The 27,400-nt window shown below is 33.3% G+C and overlaps 1 protein-coding gene and 1 long non-coding RNA gene across 2 annotated transcripts; one reads left to right on the forward strand and one right to left on the reverse strand.

Annotated features, from left to right (window-relative positions):
• Positions 1–23,744: 23,744 nt before the first annotated feature.
• On the reverse strand, positions 23,745–26,085 carry LOC120194951 (mediator of RNA polymerase II transcription subunit 9-like). The gene is made up of 6 exons (XM_039197106.1): positions 25,774–26,085; positions 25,614–25,676; positions 25,423–25,503; positions 25,085–25,143; positions 24,919–25,001; positions 23,745–24,032 (listed from the first exon to the last, which is right to left on the reverse strand). Exons 1-5 carry the CDS (start codon positions 26,029–26,031, stop codon positions 24,944–24,946), a joined length of 519 nt encoding a protein of 172 aa, XP_039053037.1. The 5' UTR covers positions 26,032–26,085; the 3' UTR covers positions 23,745–24,032; positions 24,919–24,943.
• Positions 26,086–26,230: 145 nt separating this feature from the next.
• Positions 26,231–27,396, forward strand: LOC120195117. Its single transcript, XR_005523030.1, has 2 exons — positions 26,231–26,315; positions 26,920–27,396. It is a non-coding gene; the product is annotated as an uncharacterized LOC120195117 (long non-coding RNA).
• The last annotated feature ends 4 nt before the right edge of the window (positions 27,397–27,400 follow it).

Genomic DNA, 27,400 nt, shown 5'->3' on the forward strand with positions numbered 1-27,400 from the left:
CATACATACATACATACATACATACATACATACATACATACATACATACATACATACATACATACATACATACATACATACATACATACATACATACATACATACATACATACATACATACATACATACATACATACATACATACATACATACATACATACATACATACATACATACATACATACATACATACATACATACATACATACATACATACATACATACATACATACATACATACATACATACATACATACATACATACATACATACATACATACATACATACATACATACATACATACATACATACATACATACATACATACATACATACATACATACATACATACATACATACATACATACATACATACATACATACATACATACACATACATACATACATACATACATACATACTACATACATACATACATACATACATACATACATACATACATACATACATACATACATACATACATACATACATACATACATACATACATACATACATACATACATACATACATACATACATACATACATACATACATACATACATACATACATACATACATACATACATACATACATACATACATACATACATACATACATACATACATACATACATACATACATACATACATACATACATACATACATACATACATACATACATACATACATACATACATACATACATACATACATACATACATACATACATACATACATACATACATACATACATACATACATACATACATACATACATACATACATACATACATACATACATACATACATACATACATACATACATACATACATACATACATACATACATACATACATACATACATACATACATACATACATACATACATACATACATACATACATACATACATACATACATACATACATACATACATACATACATACATACATACATACATACATCATACATACATTCATATCTTATTCTGTTCATATAATCTCTCATGTTCATATTGTATATCTTAACATGTACTCACTTATATTATGTAACATATACAATCAAGCAACTATATCATTATCTTCATTTTTATCACTATCATAGATTCCTTTTATCATATGATCTTATAATTACTATTTGTACAATCATATATCACACATAACATTTCACAAGGAAACAAACATATCATCATATCAAGTTTATTCATATTATCTCTTTATTAGCCCATGTACATATGTGAGAACTAAAGATATGCGAGTACATAAAGGTTGTGCACTATGCTATCACCACAGCTCGTATAATTCCCTCAAGGGGCACTGAATATTTGTCCCGAAGGACCACTGATTATTCCGAAGAACCACTATGTCCTGAATGACCACTGATAATCCCTCGACTCTTGGCATACCAACTATACCCCTAGCTCTCATATCACATAACATGGGCATTATCTTTTATACCATTACACAACTTCACTTAGCCACATAGCTTTTCACATAAAATTTCCATTTGCACATGTAATTACTTAACTTATTTTCACATAGCTCATGTTATATATTCATATCTCATAAGCACGTAGCTCATATTACTTATATTCGCATATACATTCACATCACTAATTCATATAAGCTCATGTATTCACATGGGTCATTTCTAATAGGATATCACATAGCGTCACAACTCATCTCATATAATTTTGTGCATATACCCTTATATCAATACCATATAACTTATCTTACCGATTTGCATAATCCCTTACAACATACAAAATTTATACTAATTACATATATTTACTTAATTCAACCTCACATATTTTATTATCTAAACCTATATTCACATATGATTTCCTATATAATTCTTATATAACTACTATTAAATGTTAGTATAATAACTTATGCCAATTCTTCTTAGTTACATCTGATTCTCATTTTCTATCATATATATACATCAATGTTACTCAACTTATTTCAGTCTTCATTTAATCACATGAGTCCATCATATTAGTTACATAGAATCTAACTTACATAACTTATACTTGGTTAGCATATTTCACATAAATCATTGCCTTGCAATATACTATATGTCATATAGTTCCCTTCCACTTATAACATTCACTAGAGTTTGTGTACACTTATTATATATTTTACCCATGGTTCTTATATCTTCTCCTAGTCATATAGACCCATAATTCCTCATTACCTAACCTATATTACATGTCCATATAATTTTGGGTATTTATACCACCAAGTGTATACCATTTTCTCTTGTTATTACTTAAATCTTTATTATCTACATAGTTCATGATCATATAACCTATATCATCTTCTTATCTAATCACATGAATTATATATATATATATATATATATATATATATATTCATATGATTTACTACTCTAACATATATCCATACATATCATAACATATAACACATATACTTATACCAACCACATGCTTATATTCATTAATTCATGCATTCTAATATAGGAAATAGACTTAACATAAATCTTATTTCCATGAATCACCATATACAATACACTATGCACTCACCTTAGCCTTGTTTTGGTTCGATCCTAATTCTTCGATTGTTCCGGAACATGATTACGCTCTAAACCTACATAGTAATACATTGATATGTATCAGTATCCTAATTGTTATATTCTAAACTATCACTTCTTGGGCTAAAAGAAAGACTATTTTCATCTTTTAATGAAGGTATGCATCGATGCACTCTACAGTGTATCGATGAATTCCTTAACGTGTGCATCGATGCACTACCTGTGCATCGGTACACCATTAACATTCGATGTTTTCTTCTTAAGGGGGTGCATCGATGCACTCCTTATGCATCGATGCACTAATTGCATTTGATGTTTATTTATTTGAGAGTGCACCGGTACCCATTGAACATGTACCGATGCACACAACCCAGAAATGTCATTTTGAACATGAAAATCCCTTCATTTTCCTCTCAACACTTCATATTTCACCTTCTTTAATATTCCTAACTTTCATACACATATTTACACATGTTTCTACTCAATAATCACTTCTTTAACCTCCCAATCATATTCTTTATATGTCATTCAAGAATCATACGCAAATATCAACATGTTCCAAATCTCATTCTAATACTTCATATTCCTTATTTAGATTGATGACAAGTCAAATTCAACTTCCAATTCTAATTATCAACTATATATCAAGATTTCATTCAATAACTCATAATCTTTAATCTCTCCTAATTCCATCATCTTTTGATTTTAAGATAACTTAAGCTTTCCTTAAGCTTAGTTATCATCTAATGATCGAAACCCAACTTAAATTTCATCTAATAATCAACTATTAAGAAATCTTACCTTTGCAAGTTGGAGTCCACGACTGGGAGAAGTAAGAAGAAAAATCTGGAGAAATCTCTCATTTCCTCACATGGTTCCCTTATCTTATAAGAGGAAAAAATATTTTTCATGCTAAATGACCAATTTTGCCCTTTGATTCCTTTAATAATTACCAAAACCTTCAAGAAATATTTCTGAATAACTCATTGAATTATTCAAATATCCTACTTTAATCACCACATTATGAAGTTTTATAATTTAGTCATTAACCCATAGTTTGGGATGATACAAAGCCTCTTCTGTTGATCAAATAAAACTTTAAGCATGTTTGGGGACCTCACTAAGGTCTTTGGGATTGAGAAATAGAGTTTTTTCGTACTTGTTTTATGACTTCTGTAGGTAGAATATCGATACTATAGGGATAATATCGATACTTGTTCTTCGTTTTGAGCAAATTCATGATTTTCTAGACAAGAGTAACGATACTCTTTCAAAAGTATCGAAACTTTGGGTCAAAGTTTCAAAACTCCAAGAAAGTTTCAAAACTGGGCAAAACATAATGTTTAAAAATATTGGTACTTATATAAAGTATCAAAACTTTTGCAGAAGTATCGATACTCTTGGGCTAATATCGATACTTTCAACATGTTTTGGGCAAAAAAAATAGTTTTTTAGGGAATTAAACCCGAGGTACCCTAACACTTCATTGTATCATCAAATAAGACTACAAGTGAGAACGATAAGAAAATTTAATTCAAATGTGGAAACAAGAATAGAGTAAGATCAAATAATACTAGACTTGTTTGAATACTTGGAAAACGACCAGGACACCCGCGTTCTTTTAGAAAAGATATGAGAGACAAAAGTATAGAACCAGTCTAGATATCCTTAGGTAGTGCACAAGGCACTTAAAGTTGACTAGTTTGGGCGTAAGGTTCAACACTCAAGGAGTGGACTAGTCGAGAGTGTGGTGTTCGATGCAAAGATTTCGGGGGCCATATTCTCGGTAGACTAGAGGGGTGTGTGAGCTCCGAGATACAAAACCCTCAGCCGCACCATGATGTCTACCATAAAGTAGAGAGTGAATATACAAGTATACTCACTAAAGCAATACCTAATAAATTAGTAGACCAAATAGAAAAGCAGTAGACTTGAATGTTTAAGCATTTCAGTGAATTACAATTAGTATGTTTTATCTTAGTATTAAGCTGAGCTAGTTAGCTCAACTTTCGGATGTTTCCGTGGACAAGTTAGTAGATCAAACAGTTTGGAAACAGTAGATAGACCAAGTTCTAGACCAATCTAGTGCAAGATCATACGTACGACTCAACGTTTTTATTGGGCATGTATATTTGTAAACATTATTGTCCAGTTGAGTCGTAGATTCTGTCATGTTGGTCTGTAATAATTTTGAAGTGTAAATATTTTATTTTGGAGCTCCTCAGTGAAAAGATTTTTATTATATTCCAGTTTATTTTATGGTTATTTATAATGGTCGTTTTAAAGCATGAGAAAGTAAGTTTAAAGTTGGTTAGGCACTTTGGTGGTTCTGTGTAGCACATTAAATCAATAGACTGTGTACCGTACTGGTCTAGAGTGTTACATTTAATGACATTAGAGCGTCATGATTGATGTTCTTATGGATCACACGTCAGTGTCGGTCAATGTTAGTAAAGAGTTTATGAGTATACATGCCCTACAGAGTTAAGTCGTACTTTTGTATCTATAATAGTAGTAGTAATTCTTCATTTCCTCTTAATTTAAGAATCTTAGATATGGATAGCAACCTAGATCGTAGTAGATAAAGTAGAGATGAGAGTAGAGCTTCCTTAGTAGGTGATCTGGGAGATGAGTTCATCCCAAACATAGAGTTTGAAGAGCCTGAGGGTGTAGGGGTAGATGAGGTAAATTTCTTTATAAATCTGACTTCCACCTTGGAGCGTATAGTTAGAGTCCTCTATAAGACACTGTTCAGCCAGCCCAGTCAGTCCCTCTAGTAGTAGCACTTTAAGAAACCCTAGTAGATAGACTCTAGAGGTACTAGGCCACCGAGTTCTTTGGGTCAGGGGATGATGATCCCGTAATAGCTAACCAATGGTTAAGAGAAACCCCGAGGACTCTTCGTCAGTTGTATCTCACTCTAGAGGGTATGTTATAATGCGCTATCTCCTTGCTGAAAGGCGACAGAATAGAATGGTGGGAGACATTGAAGATGTCGTTAGAACCTAAATGACCTACTTGGGATTGATTCATAGAGGATTTCCTTCAAAAGTATGTTGGGGAAGCCCATATGGATGCGATGAAAGATCAGTTTGCTCAGTTGGTTCAAAAGAATATATCAATGTTCAAATATGAAGTAGAATTTCTTCGGTAGAGTAGATATGCCCTATAGTTGGTTTCCTCAGAGTTTCAATGCTGTAGAAAGTTTAGATAGGGTTTTCGAATAGACATCCTCACTCATTTAGCCGCTAATCCACCGAGAGTTTTTACTGATCGTCAGGCAAAAATAGTAGAGATAGTTGTGATGCGGAGATCAACAAAAGAATGTGCCACGTCAAGTCAGAGTAGAGAGGTGGTCGAGCCAGCAGAATTATCCCAGCCATCCAAGAAGTCGAGATGATATCAAGAGTCAAAGAGAGCCCCGACAAGTTAGTTTAGTCGACCAGCTCAAAATGCGAGCAGATGAGAGAGTATGACCAGTTAGCGCATGATACCATTATTTACCGCACTAGTAACTAATGCTGGAGGATCGTTGATAGCGTCTTCTCAACCCATTTGTTCAATCTGTAGTATAAGACACTCAAGAGTTTGTAGATTTTGGTTTAGAGGTTGTTATCGTTGTGGGTTTCTGGATCATTTTCTCTAAGATTGCTCAGAGGCTCAGGATGTAGCTCCCGTAATCAACTCTGTTAGCCCGGAGCTAGTGGGGAGCCCAGAGTTACAGCCCGTCAGTTTGTGATCAAAGCTAGTGAAGAGGATGATGCAGTTGATGAAATCTCAGGTAACCTTATCATATTCTTATTCCATTAACCGCTATAGTTGACCTATAGTTTAACCCTTAAAATAAAAGTCTTAACAGTTGAGATTGGTAGTAGATGCCTTGTCAAAATTTTAGTGACGAAATTTATTATTAGGAAATGAGATTTGTAACACCCCCAAATCTTGAATTAATAGTTTGGGTTAACTTGAGACCCAATGTTTAGCTAAAAGATTTTATAAATTAGTTGGACCAAGTTTAGTGTTAGTGGGCTTGAGTTGAGGCCCAAGGGAATTGTGGTTAAGTGATAAGAGTTTTATGATTTAGAAGTTGGGGGACTAATAATGTAGTTTACCCATAGTTAAAACTAAAAGTTGAAAACTATTTCCTTATTATATCTTATACGTGAACCATCCCCATTATCTCCTTAACAAATACTTCTCTTCTTTCTTCCATCATTCATTTATTTCCTCTTCTTTCCAAGTTGAGATATTAAGAATTCTAAGTGTGGGGTTGCTAAGCTAAGGTGAGGATGTTTCTCTCCATCCTTCAAGCTTTGTCTCAAGCTCCATTTTGTGAGTTTTATAATTTGTTTTAAGAATGGGCTTTTTCTTGAAGGTAGGGTCGCTCCTAGTTGATTCAAGAGGTTTTTTAGCAGCCAAGGCAATAAGGAACACAATTATAGCTTTCTCACACCAAGTGTAGATCATGGAAAGTTAAGATGTGTTAGAAATTTAAGTTTAAAGCATGTTTAACAATTTTCATGGTATATTGTCCATTTGATGTAAGCATGTTAATAAGCCTCTATTATGACCCCTGTTGATCAAATAAAACTTTAAGCATGTTTGGGAACCTCACTAAGGTCTTTGGGATTGAGAAATAGAGTTTTTCGTACTTGTTTTATGACTTTTATAGGTAGAGTATCGATATTATAAGGATAGTATCGATACTTGTTCTTCGTTTTGGGTAAATTCATGAGTTTCTGGCAAGATTATCAATACTCTTTCAAGAGTATCGAAAATTTGGATCAAAGTTTCAAAACTCCAAGAAAGTTTCGAAACTGAGAAGAATAGAATGTTTAAAAGTATTAGTACTTATATAAAGTATCGAAACTTTTGCAGGAGTATTGATACTCATGGGCTAGTATCGATACTTGCAGTCTGTTTTGGGTAAAAATGTCAATTTTTTAGGGAATTAGACTCAAGGTACCCCAACACTTCATTATATCATCAAATAAGACTACAAGTGAGAACGATAAGAAAGTTTAATTCAAACGTAGAAATAAGAATAGAGTAAGATCAAATAATACTAGCCTTCTTTGAATGCTCGGGAAACAACCAAGATACCCGAGTTCTTTTATAAAAGATAGTAGAGACAAAAATATAGAATCAATTAGGATATCTTTAGGTAGTGCACAAATAACTTAAAGCTGACTAGTTTAGGCACAAGGTCCGACACTCAATGAGTGGGCTAGTCGACAGTATGGTGTCCGATGCAGAGATTTCGGGGGCCACATTCTCAGTAGACTAGAGGGATGTGTAAGCTCCGAGATGCATAACCCTCAGTCACATCATGATGTCTACCATAAAGCATAGAATGAGTATACAAGTATACTCACAAAAGCAGCACAAAACAGATCAGTAGATCAGATAGAAAAGCGGTAGATTTGAATGTTTAAGCCTTTTATTGAATTACATTTAATATGTTTTAGCCGTTAATGTGGCGTTAAGCTAATTAGCTCAGCATTCAGATATTTTCGTGGGCAGGTTCATAGATCAAGCAGTTGGAAAACAGTAGATAGACTAAGGTCCAGACCAGTCCAGTACAAATCAGATGTACGTCTCAGCGTTTTATTGGGCATGTATATTTTTAAACATTATTGTCCATTGAATCGTAGATTCAGTCATGTTGGTCTGTAATATTTTTGAAGTGTAAATATTTTATTTTGGAGCTCCTCGGTGAAAAGATTTTTATTATATTTCAGTTTATTTTATGGTTGGTTATAATGGTCGTTTTAAAGGATGAGAAAGTTTAAAGTTGGTTAGTCACTTCGGTGGTTTCGTGTAACACTATAAATCGGTCGACTGTATGTCGTAACGGTCTAGGGTATTACAATAATTACTCAATACTTTTCCCTATGTATCGATATTTGTGGAAAAGTTCAATACTTTTACAGCCTTCTTGTTTTCCTTCTTTTTTAAAATTCGAAAAATATCGATCTTTGGGGAAAAAGTATCGATATAATCAGTTTAGAACACAAAATATTCTATGTTGCAACCAGAAAAGTAATCGGTTTATATAACAATATTTGTTGAAATTGGAATGTTATCCTTTTAACGGTCACAAAATAAGTTATAAACGATCAATTTTATTAATATAATTATCATTTTAGGTTGCACTTAAAATGTTACCAGATTTTAAGCTGATGTGGTCTTAGTCATTCACATGACAACAAAATAAGTTGATTGCTATCTGGAAAGTAAGTTACGATCTAAAATGTTATAAATTTTGAAAATATCGATATTTCTTTTAAAGTATCGATACTTATCGGTAACATAATTTACCCGGTTAATTCATTTTAAATTATTTCAAAATACTTGTAACTTAATATATTACATTTAATTCAATATTTCCAACAGCGTTAAACCCTATTTTGATAAGTTTCTTTTCAAATTTCCAGTTTCGCCATTTTTTAACTTAATAATATTCTGTCTTTCTTTAGATATTTCCAATTTTTTACTTTATTTCAAAATAAAAAAAATACGTAGAGGCTGCTAATTTCGTATATTTTTCATATATTTTTCTGCCACTTACTACCTTGATTGAATTGATAATATAATGCCAACTAACAACCCTTCTACTACGTCAAATTAATTTAAATTTTTAATGGTAATATAAATAATACCCAATCAATAATATAAAACCACTTAAAAAATATATTTACATGTCATTGAAAACTTCACTAACTGTAAATAAACTATTAGTTGATTTTATATTAATGTTGGGATATGAACCAAATCAGTACACAGAGTATCATTTATGCCTCTCCGTGTACCATTGAACCTCAAGCGTACCCTGTCTCTTATCTGACGAACCAAATCAGCAGCAGATCCTGTTGTTCCTCCCCCGCCATATGTAGTAGATAAAAGGGGAATGTCTCAGGAAAGGCGGGTTAATATATGACTAATATACAGCATTATCGGATACATTAAAATGTATTTAATAAATTCGGTTTAGCGGTACCTATTATGTTGACAACTAATAATGTTTTAGGTAGAAAATATGAAAAACTATTAAAAAATTTGGTAGCCGGTAAACTTTGGTTATCGGTAAGTATCTATCATTTTTATAAAAGTGTCCATACTTTTAACATATCAAGTAAATTTTACCGGTTTTGTCATAATGAATCTGGTTTTGTCATATTTTTACCTGTTATATTGTAAATTATTTATCCTTTTTATAAAAGTGTCCATACTTATTTCACTGTGAAAATATATTTATTATTATCTTTAGTTAATATTGTTAAATTTAAAATCTAAATAATATTTTATAAAATATCAAAACAATCAAATAATTTTTTGTGTAAATGAAATTATTAAATTAATATTGTAGGTGGAAAACATGAAACACTATTAAAAAAATTGAAACATAAATTACATAACTTTCAAAAAAGTATATATCATTTTTATAAAAGTGTACATACTTATTTCACTATTGAAAACATATTTATTATTATATTTGGTTAATATTGTTAAATTTAAATTCTAAATAATATTTTATAAAATATCAAAACAATCAAATAATATTTTGTGTAAATTAAATTATTAAATTAATATTGTATGTGGAAAACATGAAACACTATTAAATAAATTGAAACATAAATTACATAACTTTCAAAGAAGTATATATCATTTTTATAAAAGTGTCCATACTTATAAAAGTAGGTCTAAGTCATGAAGAAATATTAAAAAATTGTGCTACCGGTTCGGGTCGATCCAAATTAAAAATGTGTCGATCCAAAACGATATAACAGGTAAAACTATGACAAAACCGGTATAGAAATGATAAAACCGGTCAAGCGCTACCGGATACATTTAAAGTGTCGGTACTTTAATATAAGGATCGACACTTCGTGAATTTAAAAGAGAAGCAGTTTTAAATCCTATAAAGTGTCGATACTTTTAAAAAATGTATCGATCCAAAACGATATACCAGGTAAAAATATGATAAAACCGGTAAAACGTTACCGGATATATTAAAAGTGTCGATACTTTATATAAGGATCGACACTTTGTGATTTTAAAAGAGAAGCAGTTATAGCGCCTATAATGTGTCGATACTTTAAAAAAATATATCGATCCAAAACGATATAACAGATAAAAATATGATAAAACCGGTATCAAAATGATAAAACCGGTAAAATGATACCGGATATATTGAAAGTGTCGATACTTTCGTAAGTACGTGTAATAAATTATCGACACTTTCAAAGAAATATGTAATTATCCTTTCGAAAGTATCGACACCTGACATAAAAGTATCGACACTTTTGTATTTGTATCGATTAAATATAAATAACATATCCGATGAAAATATAAAGGCCATAGCTAAATATCCTCTGAAAAAAGATAGAACGGACGAGTTTTTGAAATCGAAGCGTAATTGTTGCTGCATTTCAGAAGGCGTTTCTAAAGCGAAGTTTGTTTGTTTGTTGCTGCAGTCGAATCGAAAAGTATGTTGTCGAAACCCTAATTTTTTATTATTACAGTAATCGCGATAGGGTTTTTTATGTGTTGTTTGGGGTTTTGGAGTAAGGAAGCATTTGGGACCGATTGCAGGTAGAAATAGATATTCAAGGAAAAATATAAATGTCGATACTTTTATTAAATATTATAGGTAGAAAATGATATTATAGGTTGTATAAATGTGCCGACACATTTTGGTGTGGCCATTCAAATTCTTTTGAAGAAAACCGTTTTACCACAAGAGTAGTTATCTATATTTGTATATTGAATAAAGTGTATGTAACAAAATAATTTGATTTGCGTAAACTGATATATGAAGGAAAAATGGAGTCAATGGGTTGGAAATTGTTGGTGGAGCAGATGACTTTGAAATTGAGGCCGAGACTCGAAAGCAACCAAAGGGTAGATATATGTACTTCTAGTAAGTATCAATGTCCTTTTGTTATTATTGTTGAAATGGTAATTGGATTAAAGTATCGATAAACTTTAAATTGATTACAAATTTTAAATGTTAACAGTATGGCCGAATGCAAAAGGATGAAGGGAGATGGCACACAGAGCGGTTCGGTATGTAAAATGAAATTGACATTGAGTAGTATTAGTATTTAGTGTTAATGTATTGATTAAGAAACGTTTATGTTTAATATTAGGTGAAAAAAGATGTGAGGTCCAAATGGAATTCAATGAGTGATGCTGAAAAGGAACCTTACATCACACAGTCAAGGAATGATAGTAAAGAATACAAAGAACGGAGGAAAGCACATGAAAATAAGGTATTCATTAAACTTGTAAATACGTTGATACAAAATATATAAGAACTATAACATTATATATTGTTAAAAAATGTAGGAAGTGTCGACAAGATGCAGCATTAAAAGGGTGAATTTATTAATTAAACACCTTAAGGAGAAGGGTCAGTTGAATGTGCTGGGAGAAATAGGTTTTGGATCGTTGATCGGAGTAAGGGATCGACCTATTCGGAGGGAATTGTGTCGATCCTTGATGGCACAATTTGACGTCAGTCAATGTATGGCTAAGTATGGTGATTATTCATTCCCTCTGGGGTTATCGACTGCTGCAGCCGTCTTGGGGGTACAAAACAAAGGCAAAAGTGTTATAGAAGTCTGTAGGAGTAAGAATTGGAAAAAGCACTTGCCTCCAAATATGGTTTGAATCATAAGGTGACATATGCTGAAGTTGAAGAGGATATCAAAAGTGGATCTTACTGGGGGGATGAGCTGAAGGCCCGAGTTCTATTGTACCTTGTCGGGATATTTCTTTGTCCAACGGGTGATACGTCAACGAACAAGGAATATATGAAGCTCATTTGCGATGAAGGCTTGAAGGGTGAATTCAATTGGGCTGAATATATCCATTCGAGATTGATTGAATCAATAATCACCTTTAAAAAGGGCAGCCAGAGATACCTCAAAGGGTGCATAGCAATCTTAGAGGTAAATGAGTTGAATCACTTTTTTGTGTTTTTATATAAAAATATAAATTTTTATTATAAATGCAGGTTGCACTGTTCGATTTTTGGTCGGGCTGTGAGGCAGTGCCGGCTTATGAAAGAACCGGAGTGGCACGCATCCGTGCATGGGGGAAGGAAGAGGTGGTTAGAGTGATGGTGAAGTTGAAGTTGGATAGAGGGAAGAAGCAAGAAATGGTAATAAATGTAATTAAATAATATTAAGAATATAATCAATGTCTTAATATTGTAATTTAATTTTGAAGGTTATTGGCAAGGATGTAGAGGAGGCAGTGGAGGCAGAGGAGAAGAAAAAAGGGATGGTTGTATTGGAGGATGACGGTGAGTGGGACGACGGTAAGGGAAAACATAGTAACTTCGACATTTTGATGTCTGAATTGGCTGATATCAAAAAAATCCAATTTTAAATCATGCAAAGACAATCAAGAGTCGAAGAGAAACTTGATTGAGTCGTAGAGAAACTCGAGAGAGTCGAAGATACACTTGAGAGGCATAAGGGGGTAGTGGAAGGAAAAATAGATGGAGTGGTGAAAGAAGTAGAGGTGTTGAGGGGTGAAGTGGTGAAAGAAGTTGGGGTGTTAAGGGGTGATATTAAGATGGTGACGGGAGAAAAATTTGAGGGAGTGGTGAAGGAGGTTGTGGATTTGAGAAGTGAACTTACGGGGGTGAAGGGGGTGGTTGATAAATACTCGGATGAAGGAGCTCAATTGAAGGGTGAAATAAAAGAGATGAAGAGCTATGTAGAAAAAAAGTATTATGAACTGAAAAAATATGAAGAAGAAAAGAGGGAGGAGGAAGAAGAAGAGATGGAAGAAATGAGGAGGAAGGAAGTCGATGTCATTTATACACCGGAGAGTGTTATAGCAGCAGTTTTGGATTCGGAATGTCCTGCACCCCAGAAGAAGAAGCATAAGGTAAGTTTAATAAAAGAATACTTAATTTGATTTTTATTATGTTGGTGTGACAAAAATTTTTATGCAAAATTGTAGGTTGAAAAAGCGGATATTCCAAGCGGAATTGATGACATCGAAGCTGCAATTTGTGATTATTTATGGAATAGCGAGTTAGAATCGGGGTAAGTGAAATATATTGTTTTGTGAGTGATATTTAAATATTTCATGACAACATATTAATTCTAATGATTCATACAGATATTCTGTAATCTCAATGGGAAATCAATTCGCTACTGTATACGACGTTGCAACGTTGAAGCCTACGGAATGGGTTGGCAGTGTGGTAAGTAGAAAGTAGAAAATGTTAAAACTTATTGAATATGTTCTGATTGTGTAATTAATTTTGTTAGGTTATCGATTTGCTCGCCTGGACCATATGCTACGATTCTCAAAAGTCACTCCGGAGGATTGGCTACCTTCCATACCTCTTAGTGGTGAGTTAAATTAATAAATATTGAAAAGTAGTGTTATAGACGGTAAATTAATAATGTTTGTTGCGTAATTACAGCAACAGGCGTTGGATGCCAACAACAAAGAAAGTGTTGAGAGTATTTCTACCTTATGGGGTGTCATATTGGATAATTATGTGAAATTCACCGACTGTGAGAAGGTAAGACACCATACCAATTGCAAATGATGTTTTCGGATATAGAATGTTGAATTTTGTCAAATTGGGTGTGAAATTTGTTGCAGATCATGATCACAATAAACTACCATAATTCACATTGGTATCTGTTAGTGTTGGATATGGTAGATCGTGTTGTAACAATATATGATAGTATGTTTACAACTGAAGCAGCTAAACAGAGAGTGAAGGATGCTAAGAGATTGGTATGTATGTATGTATGAAAGGACATTATGTAAATTATAATGCATAATTTTTTTGGTGCATAACTTCTTCTATTTTAATGCAGATTAAAATATTAGATTCTTATAATAAGAAACGCATTTGGGTTGAGTCCTGTGGATCTCTAGGAAAGTATCCCTTGAAAAATTTTAAATTTGTGGAGCATAAGAAGAATAAGCAATTGAATGGGTATGAGATGTTATCACAAATAGAAAGTTTAATTTATGTAGTATCCATCATAATTGACATGTGTGGTTTTCAAATTTTGTAACAGATATGATTGTGGCATGTATGTGATGATGTGGATGGAATCGATCGGTTCTACAGGGGCAACTGGTGATTTTGTAAGTGGATAGAAAAAATCATTTGTGGTAAAATTGTTAAAAGTCGTAGATTGAATGCTGTAGTTGACAATACTTAACGTTCTGACAATTTGAATATAGGTTGTTGGAGACTGGGATCGATCGCGAATATTAAACGATCTCGTAAGCCACAATCAAAATGAACGAAGACAGGAGATAACAAAAGCTGCAATATTACATAAGAATAACAAAAGGATGCAATGATGTAAATGTAGGGTTAATTTTGTATAAGATTTATAATTTTGTATACGATTTATATTTTTGTATGTGAATATAATTATGAATGAGATGAGAAAAGTTAGCATTATGTTGTTGTACATGTTTCTTATACACATTAAGGGTCATGTTGATACTTTGAAGTAAAAGGCAAATTTACCATAAAGTGTCGATCCATATATAAAAAGTGTCAATCCCAAAAACATCGAAAACCAAAAGTATAATGTAATATGTAATTTTTCAATCTAACCGGTACAAGTCTACCGGTTTTATGAGAGAATATGTCTAAATAATGTGTCGACACTAATATAGTTTGTGTCGATACTAATTTAAATATCAAGTGTTTTTCCACTGTTTACGATATATAGTACTCTTAATCGAGAAACCCTAAACATAAAGGCAAGCAGGCAGATCTTCCTCTTTCTTCTACCGTTATCATAAGTGACGATCAGATATTCAGGTAAATTTATCGATATTTTATGGGTTTGATTGATTTCTATATTGGAGTTTTTATCCTGAATGTGTTTGTGTTCCATTGTAATAGGGGTAGCATCCAACCAAAATGGCTCCAAAACGTCAGCGTCAGAAGCGAGATCTTTCTCAAAGCTCTTCTCAACCCAGTTCTTCTCAACCACCTCCTTCTGTAACAAACGATTCTTCTGAGGAAATCAGGTCCTTCGAAACTCTGAACTTTAGATCCGACATGGAGAAACAAAGATGGCAGACGAGTTTTAAAGTAAGGAAGATTCGTCCCGAACGTGTCATTGACCTGGGTTTCTTGTTTGATGATAAATATGCATTTAGTTTTAAATCCACATTTACATCTTGGGGTTGGCTTGAATTCCTTGGTGTAGAACCAAGATATTATCCCAACCTAGTTAGAGCCTTCTACAACAATGCTTCCTTACAGCACGAGCCTAATAAGACTAATATAATAGGAATTAATACACATGTCATGGGGAAAGATATATATATATCTCCAGAAACTATTGTGGAGGGTTTAGGTGTAGCGAATACAGGGGATTCAGATGAAAATGGTGTAGATTGGTCTACAATTAAAAGGGTTACTAGAAATAGCCCAATTCACCTCGATGTAGAGTCGAGAGTGTTTCACAAAATGCTCACATGGTATATCCAGCCTAGTGGGGGAAAACATTCAACGCTTCGAGACAGCGATTATTGGTGGATAGCAAAGTATAAATCCAAAACGGCTCCAAACATTGCAAAACTCATATTTAATACAATTGTATATATGGTCACAAAGGGAGCAACAATTTCAACTACACTACCATATGGATGTGTCATCACCCATCTGTTGAAGAAGAAGGAAGTTTATTATTCGCATGACGCCCCTGTTCGATTAACCCGCAAGATTGACATGGTATTTATTAAAAAAGCGGGATATGATTTTGTTGAAAAACTCGGTTGTAAGTGTGTCAAGGAGGTCGGATTAGATCAAGAGAGGGAGGAAATGGACCCCGTTGGCCATGAAGAAGAGCAACCAAGTGGAGACGCAATGATGGAAGAAGCTCCAGTTGCACAGGATGTCACAATTAAGACCGTGATGGAATACATGGTCAATTTTCGGGAGCATATTGATTCCCTTGTGAGTGGAATGCGATCCGATATTTCATCATTGCAACGTGAAGTCTCCATGTTGCGTAACGAATTACGTCAACGACATCAAACGAGTTAGGTAATTCATTATCTATGTTTCTTAACATTTAAACGTTCTGAACTTTATTTTATTTTCTTTTAACAGATGTGGACAACCAAGCGGTCGCAGAAGATGAAGCTGACGATGAAGATGACGATGATGATGACGATGAAGCTGGCGATGAAGATGATGACGACGATGATGATGATGATGATGATGATGATGAAGATGATGATCCAAACAAGTATATCGTGTCTGCAACGCCGCCTTCAAGAAAACTTTTAATTTTTGATCTCAATGGTGTCCTTGCCTACATCCCAAGACTGCCGGCAGGTTTTAATTCTATTCTTTTGTATCCATTATTTTAACATATAAGCGTAGAACTTTATGCAATTTTTCTTCATGTTGTAGATGTTGTCCTCAGAAGAGGATTATTTAAATTTATGCAATTTTGTGTCGACAATTTTGTTGTTGCCCTTTGGTCTTCAAAGATGAGGTTAGAACATGTTTGAGGCAATTGAATTACTGTAGTCAAAATCGTTAATATACATTTGAATGTTAACATTCAAACTTGATTACAATCTCAGGCATAACGTCGACCGTGTACTTGAGAAACTACCTGTATTTTCCGAGCATTTTCTATTCGTGTGGGTAAGATGAATGTCATTACAGTTTGCTGACTTTTCGTTGTCTATGATTCCTACATATTTATGTTCGACTGTTTGTGAACAGGATCAAAAAAAATGCAAAACATAAGATTCTGTTACCTACTGTAAAGATCTCAATGATGTTTGGAACGCGTATCCAGATTTTAACGAGCTAAATACACTTTTGGTCGATGATTCAGCGGAAAAAATGATTTATAATCCGGTAAGTTGCATTTATGCAATATGTTTTTCCAGTTGAACAGGTGTTCAGACATTGATTATTTTAACAACTTATGTGTTTATATAGAAATACAATTACATATGTCCACATACCTTTGACGCTGCTTCCCATTCGAACGACAAAGCTCTAGGTATGACACAAATTTATTCATGCTTATGCGAATTTAATTTATTGTTAGTAAAATTGCACCTCATTAGTTTGATAATTAAAATTATTTATGTATGTCCTCAGAAAAAGGCGGAAACAGAGTATTTGGAAAATTTGTTGAAGGCCTCTAATGTTCCGGACTTCGTTAGAAACAACCCTTTTTCATCGGATTAATTTTGTTTGTCGGTACATTATTTGAACATTCTTGTGTATTTATATTTTGGTCTAAATATTGTGTGTATATTTTCATTAATTATTCCATATTTGCTTCTATGTGTACATATACATTTGAGTGTCTATACTTTTTTAATATATTGTAAAGTATCTATCCTTTTTATAAAAGTGTTTATACTTTTTCAACTGTGGAAAACATTAATTTAAGGTTATCTTTTGAGTGAGTTTTAAGATATTAATTTAGTAATTATAGGCGTCTAATGATTTATTTTTTACGTTACGGTATATATTATTATTAAATTAAAAATTCTTAATATTATTTTATAAAATATCAAAACAATCAACTAATTTTTTGTGCAAATGAAATTATTAAATTAATATTGTAGGTGGAAAACATGAAACATACTTAAAAAAAATTGAAACATAAATTACATATATTTAAAAAAAGTATCGATCATTTTTATAAAAAGTATGGACACTTTCAACATATTATAAATATACCGGTTTTTTGCGCGAATAGGTCTACAACCTATATCGACACTTTTTAATCTTGTGTCGGTACTTTATATCCAGATTGGAAGAAAAATGTGTCGATACATTGTTAAAAAGTGTCGACATTTACACATCGGAACCCATAATTATAATGTAATAGATAATTTTGTAATATAACCGGTATAAATATACCGGTTTTATGCGCGAATAGGTCTACAACCTATATCGACACTTTTTAATATTGTGTCGGTACTTTATGTCCATATTGGAAGAAAAATGTGTCGATACGATTTAAAAAAGTATCGACATTTACACATCGGAACCCAGATTTATAATGTAATAGATAATTTTGTAATATAACCGGTATAAATATACCGGTTTTATGAGCGAATAGGTCTACAACCTATATCGACACTTTATAATATTGTGTCGGTACTTTATGTCCAGATTGGAAGAAAAATGTGTTGATACCATTTAAAAAAGTGTCGGTAATTTTAAGTAACGCGGTTTTTCTTCCTTCATTCAAAATATTTATATGTACATACAATAGGAGTCATGTTGATACTTACGATATATTATATGGAGATCGTTGTCATTCCATTCCGTCTTCGAAAAAATCAGTTGATGTAGGCTGTGTGCTTGTACTCAAACTGAGCTTGACTTGAGGACATGTTAGTTTGTTATGCCCCTCACCGTTGCAGTACCCACATCGCCTAATTTTCTTCTCGACCTTGTTCTTCGGCACTTCTTTTCGCTTGCGTTGTTTCGTTGAGGGTCACGAACATTGTTTACTACAATGCTCTGGTTGACTGAATGATTCAAACCAAACGAGTTTTCTAATTCTTCTATTAGTTTTTTCATCTCATCTCTTGCGGTTTTGAAAGACTCGTCTGTCTTTGATGCAATGTAGCATAACCTACTTGACGTTGAACGTAGAGCAGCGAACCTTGCCATTTGCATCACTTCTGGAGACACATTCAAATCAACATAGCTGGGTGCAGAAGCCTTCGCATCATTAGTCCACCTACTTTGAATCAAAGTCCCGGGCAAATATGTGTAGTCCAATTGCTTCAAAATGTGAAGTTGATGGCGACACGGAAGTCCAACGGTCTCGAATTTTTTGCAGGAGCAAATTAGAGTTTTCGTACGAGAATCAAAACTAATTTCAAATTTCCTATTTTTTCTGCGTACTTTGACAAAATATAATGTTGACATTCATCTGATAAGGACTTAATCTCTGCCTCAATCCGGTACAATGTCTCCCGTATAAGTTCATCTTGGAACATACGAAAAGATTCGCGGGTAAAAATCGCAGCGGCATGGCTTTCAAGGTCGACCAGTTTTGTGATCTGGAAGGGCTTCGTATGGGAACTTAAGTAATCCGCTTTCAACTCGTTCATACGCATTCTACTAATTCCATCTTCAATTGCACAAACAACATCTAAATATGTCTTCTTGTGTTTCAGTGCAATAGCTAGTGAAGCATTCATAGACTCGCACCTTTGTGTTGAGCGAATATTGGCAAAGAAATGACCGGTTAGATATGCTTGTGCCCATAAGTGTCGTGTATTTCCCTTCTCAATCACCCATGGATGCTTTTGGACGTTGAATTCTGAAACAATCGAACGCCATTGAATATCAAATTCCTTGGTTGTCCACCAGGAAGCCATGCATTTTGAGAATGCTGCTGTAAACTTTGGGTCACCAATGTTAGCTTGTGCATTGCGAGAAAGATACCAAGAACATAATCTGTGCTTAGCATAAGGGATAACAGATTTGATAGCCCTCTGCATTGCCCTATCCCCATCGGTTACAACGGAAATAGGTGATTTATTCATCATGGCTTCTAAAAAATTCTGTAGCACCCACTCGAAAGATTGAGACGTCTCGTCAGCGATTATGGCAGTGGCAAACACAATTGTGTTATGGTGATGATTGACACCAACAATAGGCATAATTGGTCGACCATACAAATTATCTTTGTACGTTGTGTTGAACGCAATTACATCACCGAAACATGTGTAATCCGATCTCGATGTAGAATCCGACCAAATAAGATTATACAATGCCCCCGATTCGTCTACCCAGTATGTCATAAAAAACCCGGGATCATCTGGTTTCTTATAATCAAAGTAGGCAATAAGCGCATTCACATCCCCATCGACGATTTCCTTTGCTTTACCTCTTTGAAGTGCATTGTATAGGTCTTTATGTGTAAATCCAACATTATGATAGCCCCCTGCCTGCTGCGTTAAATAGTTCATTACTTGTGACGTGCCAACACCGACCTCTTTCAATGTTGTTGCCTCATCGATATCAGCCTTACTTACAGCTCTATTAGAACGCATAAATGGTGTCATAGTAGATGTGCACAATGCATGATTATGTTTCTGATCAGACTTACTTATAACCCACTGATCGTTTGTATTTGTTGTTGTAACTACGACTCTAGCCTTACATCCTGTTCTTGTGACTGGCGTATGAGCACGTTGACGATCAACAGTATTGACTTTTGATACTCGAAACCCTTCTTTGGAACAACAAAATTCTTGTGTCTTCAAATTCCCTTCCACGTCAAGCCGTGTTGTTCCCTTACGTACACTAAACCCATGTTCCCGTGCGAATCCCTTGTAAAAGTGCCAAGCTTGATCACGTGAACAGAAGAGCTGACCAACCAATTTGTCAGATTCATCAACATTATGTACTTCATGGCATTCCTCGGTTGGCTTAACATTGTCTACATCAGTATTATCCATGGCAAAAATTTTGTTGTGCAAGTTCAGTGCTCCAGGAGTTGATGGAGATGTAAGCAAAGGTTCATTTTGAACATGTTTCAGTCGTGCTGCTTTCAATAGGATGTGGCATTGGTAGTGGTAGTTAAAGGGTGGGTACACCATTAAATTCGCAGTACATATTTAGGTATGTACAATAACTACAAGTATATTATCATTAAATTTAGGTATGTACAATAACTACATATTTAGGTATGTTTGTTAACTACATATTTAGGTATATACATCTTTTGAGTGAGTTTTAAGATATTAGTTTAGTAATTATAGGCGTCTAATGATTTATTTTTTATGTTACGGTATATATTATTATTAAATTAAAAACAATAAACATATATATTATATATTTATTATTATCTTTGGTTAATGTTGTTAAATTTAAATTATAAATATTATTTTATAAAATATCAAAACAATCAAATAATTTTTTGTGTAAATGAAATTATTAAATTAATATTGTAGGTGGAAAACATGAAACACTGTTAAAAAAATTGAAACATAAATTACATAACTTTTAAAAAAAGTATCGATCCTTTTTATAAAAAGTATGGACACTTTCAATATAATAGGTAAACATATGATGTAATAGGTAGCACTTATATAATGTAATAGGTATCGTTTATATAATGTAATAGGTAGTGGTTATATTGTAAAGTATCTATCTTTTTTATAAAAGTGTCCATACTTTTTTCACTGTGGAAAACAATAATTTAAGGTTATCTTTTGAGTGAGTTTTAAGATATTAATTTAGTAATTATAGGTGTCTAATGATTTATTTTTTACGTTACGATATATTATTATTAAATTACAAATTCTAAATATTATTTATAAAATATCAAAACAATCAAATAATTTTTTGTGCAAATAAAATTATTAAATCAAATTACTTTATTCCAACCATGTGACAAGTGTGACAACTCCATCAACTCACAACTCAGCTTTGAACTCAATCAATAGTGTCTTTTAGCTTGATGGTTCATAAAGCATGTTACTTGAACAGTATGAATCAATTATGCAATTTTCATGTTCAATTTAACACTGCATTTCAAATTCATTCATATGTAATTGGAGTTTGAATTTAAATTTCAATTTGAGTTTGAATTTCAATATATTTCGGCTCCACTATAAATATTAGCCCAAGCCAATATGCATGTTATCATTGATTATTCCTAATTTCCATTGTTTTTTTTCCAACGTTTAAACGCGAGGGAAATCCCGACCATTGTATTTTTTGGTCAACTTTAAAGCGTCAGAAACGTTTCGGGCGTATGATCTGGGTGGTAAACAAATAGCAACTAAAATCATAAGTCCGAAATGCTTCTGAGTACCACCCAAATCATAAGTCTGAAATACTTCCGATGCTCATCAAAATCCAAAGCTCATATGGTGCCAAGCAAAAGGAAATCAAAAATCTCATATGATGCCAAGCAAAAGGAAATCAAAATCTACAACTTGAGTTTGAACATTGATATGATATGTTCAGTTGTTATCATGTTGGGATTTTCTCGTTTTTGATTGCTTGGATAGTTGTTCTGTTGCTTCTTCAAGTGTCCTTAGCTTGTAATTTATAGCTTGGAATGTGTTTGATGTTGTATATATTATTATTAAATTAAAAACAATAAACATATATATTACATATTTATTATTATCTTTGGTTAATGTTGTTAAATTTAAATTATAAATATTATTTTATAAAATATCAAAACAATCAAATAATTTTTTGTGTAAATGAAATTATTAAATTAATATTGTAGGTGGAAAATATGAAACACTGTTAAAAAAATTGAAACATAAATTACATAACTTTTAAAAAAAAGTATCGATTCTTTTTATAAAAAGTATGGACACTTTCAATATAATAGGTAAACATATGATGTAATAGGTAGCGCTTATATAATGTAATAGGTATCGTTTATATAATGTAATAGGTAGTGGTTATATTGTAAAGTGTCTATCCTTTTTATAAAAGTGTCCATACTTTTTTCACTGTGGAAAACATTAATTTAAGGTTATCTTTTGAGTGAGTTTTAAGATATTAATTTAGTAATTATAGGCGTCTAATGATTTATTTTTTACGTTACGATATATATTATTATTAAATTAAAAATTCTAAATAATATTTTATAAAATATCAAAAAATCAAATAATTTTTTGTGCAAAAATTAATATTGTAGGTGGAAAACATGAAACACTATTAAAAAAATTGAAACATAAATTACATAACTTTAAAAGAAGTATCGATCCTTTTTATAAAAAGTATGGACACTTTCAATATAATATAATGTAATAGGTAAATTTGCAATACTATCGGTATAAATATACCGGATTACTTATAAAATAGATAAATATAAGCACTACCTATTACATTATATAAGCGCTACCTAGTATGTTATTGTACTTTATAATATTTCCGGTTAAATAATATAACATAACCGGTCAATTGTTTAACCGGTCACGCCGTATATTAACCGTTTTTTAGGCGCCGCACCGCACCCAGAACTACCCAGATAAAAGCACTCCATGCAGGATAGAAATGAAAGCCTTACCATTAAAATATTGCTATTTTAATATAATGGAAAATGGAAAAGACTGCTAATTTTCAAAATATCAAAAAGTAGTAACGCATTGATATACACACATAAACCCAGTTCAGAAATCAAATAAGCAGACAAGATCTGTCAAACTCAGTCATGTTTAAGTTTTATTAGAAACCGAAGAACGTGCAGCCCCAACAGTAATGATATACATAGCTCTGTAACATAATAAATAGCACCAACAAGTTATGAATCCCAGATTGCATTTCAACGTAGTCTCCTTTGAAAGTAAATTCTGATAGAATAACAAGGTTGATAACAGAGAGTTTTCTGCTTGCTGAACAAAGAGATGAGACTTGTATACATCTATGATTACCACTTCACGGGGTTTTCCTTCTGGTCTTTCACAGAAGGCTATTGACCTGAATATAGAAGAAGCCGAAATGAGTTATCAAATAAGAAAAAAACCAGAAAGAACCACATACAAAGAACGGCGGGAGAAAGAAATTCGACTACGGGTTAAGTGCAAAAACATATGAATCTAACTCAGTAGCTCTAGAACAGCGGTGAACAAGTTCACAATCTACTACAAGTGTTTTCAAAGACGATGGAATAAGAATTCATATTCCTTCTCTTTGAAACTAAGGCTCTTAAAGAAACATTCTCTGCAGATGGCTGGTACAATAACATTATAAAGTTTGAGCTGTAAATGGTGTAACCTCAGCGAATAGATTTCCGAGAGGCCAGAATTGCATCATCAATGCATCATAATATAGTGTAAACCTCTAGAAGAACGTAGTAAAATTCGATAATGGGTAGGCTATCAGATAAAGAAAAACCGCTCAACAAGGTCCACATTTCCTGTTATATTACCCAAAAACTTGTTTGAAGTTTGATTCATTTTGCTTTCTTGTGCTTGCGTGACATAGATAATGGTATGTACATAATTGTTACCTATAATATCCATTCTCAAACTACTTATCCTCACCTAATCTTGATATCTTAAACTCTATAACAATATTATGGTGACACTCTACTGCTAATCCTATGTCAAAGGATCGACTAAGGATTCAAGCAATATATGCATGGTTTCACAAAACCATATCATTCTTCTGATCTATGCACTCTTTTACTTATTTTGAACTAACTATAAAATATGCAGTGCAAAATTGCTAATCTGAATCAAGATTCTTTATGAACAATCCTCACTTGAATTGGACATTAAACTGATATATTAAAAACTAAACAGCACAAACTGCGACTATTATCGAAAACATTTATCATATTGTTTTCTACTCATTTTTTCACCTGTGCTCAGTAGAGTGAGAAGCAGCTATGGCTCAGTCTTCACAAGGTCTTCCACAGAGCTTCGGTAATTGGCTATCAGATCCCTAGAATCGGAAGAGTATCAAACGAGCACACATTCAACAAGTAGAAAATGTGCAGAAAACACAAAATTTGACCAATTACTAACCTCCTTTGGTTTAGCAATTGTTCACTTTCCTCCAGCTTTTTCTTTTTCCCTTCAACAGTCTATATCCAGAGACGCCGAAAATTCCCAAGTTAAACAGAGAACTTTCAACAAAAATAGAAAAAAAAAAAAGACATCGATGCTAATAAGTCAACAAGTTTTAAGAATCTATCATCACTGATAAAGGATACACATTTTCTAAAAATGGTAGAAAAAAGTGGAAAATTTTATATACTCTGCAGAAGCTTGCATCTACTTTAATCTCTTTCATCCAGATCTAATAACAAATGAATCAGACGATACGAATTAAATAACCAAGACAAGAAGAGTAGATAATTTACCATAGCTTTAGAATTAAGGGATGCAGCAATCGAATTCAAAAGCTGCTGGCTCTTCTCAAAGTGATTGTTCAGTTCATTAATCTTATCAAACCCCAGGAAAAAGAAGAAGCAAAAAAAAAAAAGAATAAATAACCTTCAAAATAGACACTAAACCCAATCATAAAATTGAAAAAGAAAGAAAGCCAACAAACCAAAGCATCAGAATGCTGATCCCGGGTTCCATTATCAATCGCATCAGCCAAATTCTCCACCAACTGTAAACCCCACATACAGACGCACGCATAATAAGCAAATAAAAGAAGCAAAAGACAGTAAAATAAGTTTATTAAGGTTGTGGTGTTGAAAGATTACATGTAAGAGATGGAAGTGGGAAACAAGTGACTGATGTTGCTGATTCTGCTGCTGCTGTTGCTGTTGTAACATACGCTGCTGCTGCTGCTGCTGCTGGAATTGTTGTGAATGAAATTGCTGCTGCTGCTGTTGTTGTTGTTGTGATGGTGGAGGAGAGGAGAGGTATAAATGGTCTTGATTTGAGGGTGTAGATACGTTATTGTGGGTTGGGATGCTGGGGATCATGTTCCAGCTTCCCCCTCCTGAATAGGGATCCATCGTCGTCTTTTTCGCTCTCGCTTCCTTTCTTTCCCTTTGTAGGCTGCTCACAGTTAGACGATTATATAAGGGTCATTGCTAGCGTACGCCCCTGAACCATATAATCCAATAAAATTCTGCCACGTGTGGTGAGAAATGAGAAACGTGTCGTAAACAAGACATTTTTTGTTTTTCCCTGCATAAGAGGAACAGACCTCATTAGTATATTTATTACGACTTTCTTCATTTCTCTTATTACACTCCAAACTATTGGCAGAAGGACTCGGTCGAAAAGAGTTTTATCTGTAAGTTTTAAGTCTCGGTTTCACTTTTCTCTTGTCTAGCCTATTGTATGATCTGGGGCAGTTTCTTTTTTCTTTTTTAATTATTTTTTATTGCTTTGTGACCTAAAGTTTGATAAAGAAGAGGGAACAGAAGATGGGGGAAATGTAAACCTCTTTGGCTGGGTTGGGGATAGGAGGGCATTGCAGTTGATTTGATTTTGGGAGAATGAATCCTTAACGGGAACTGCTTTAGTCCTTCGGGGTCAAATTATAGATTGTTCTTTTTTTCAGGATTTGTGGTCATTATGATAGATTAAGTAACAGTTTTATGTTCTTGTAAAAAGTTTGAGAAAAGTTGAATTTTAGCTTTGTGTTTTAGATTGATTTGCTTCTTTTGTCAGATTGTTGAAATTTTGCCTATGAGAATTGGAAAATCTCTTGGAAGTACTAAAACAGCTAGGTATTTAGGCAACCAAACAGAAATTCTGTGATGAGCTACAGGATGTTGGTATAGCATTTTTCATGACATGGATCTATTCGTTTGCAGTTTTAATCATTTCGTGTGTATACTTGCTCCAATGAGAGAATAGACATTTGAATTTTTGTATTATTGGAGGAATGGCAGATTCTTCGATAAAAGATGGCCGTGAAACCAACAGTAGCATTGAGGGCTTTCCTTGTTGGAGGGATAGCTGTTTTTGCTAAAGTAGCAGGGGCAATGAAGGCTGCGGTGGTGCTAAGCTGGGTGCTGCTGCAGCTGCCATGACTGTGGCTGCATCAGCTGCTAAGACAGGGGACCCAAGAGATGGATCTAAGCAACCTCCAAAATGATATGCCTTCTCTCCTCTTTCTTTCTGCGGCTTGTAGACGTTTGTATTTTAGGTAGCATACTTGGCTGCTCACAGGGAAGCTTGTCGAGAGCAGATGGCTATGCTTGGCGTTCCGTTTTTAGTCATTACTGAGTTTTCTTTTGAAATCACTTGAAATAAGAAAAACCAACGTTTTGTATTTGAATTAAGCAGAAGATGGTATGTTGCTATTCAAGTACAAACGTGAATGTTTCTCTTACATTCTAAAGCATAAAGTACAGCTGTTTCATTTGTAGT

Source organism: Hibiscus syriacus, unplaced genomic scaffold (assembly GCF_006381635.1).
Source record: "Hibiscus syriacus cultivar Baekdansim isolate YM2019G1 unplaced genomic scaffold, ASM638163v2 tig00117005_pilon, whole genome shotgun sequence".
Lineage (NCBI taxonomy): Eukaryota > Viridiplantae > Streptophyta > Magnoliopsida > Malvales > Malvaceae > Hibiscus > Hibiscus syriacus.

Coding starts and splice junctions, on each gene's coding strand:
- LOC120194951 (XM_039197106.1), bottom strand. CDS start 26,031: ATGGATCCCTATTCAGGAGGGGGAAGCTGGAACATGATCCCCAGCATC. Junction 25,677..25,773: donor CCCACTTCCATCTCTTACAT/GTAATCTTTCAA, acceptor TGGGGTTTACAG/TTGGTGGAGAATTTGGCTGA. Junction 25,002..25,084: donor CAATTGCTAAACCAAAGGAG/GTTAGTAATTGG, acceptor TTCCGATTCTAG/GGATCTGATAGCCAATTACC.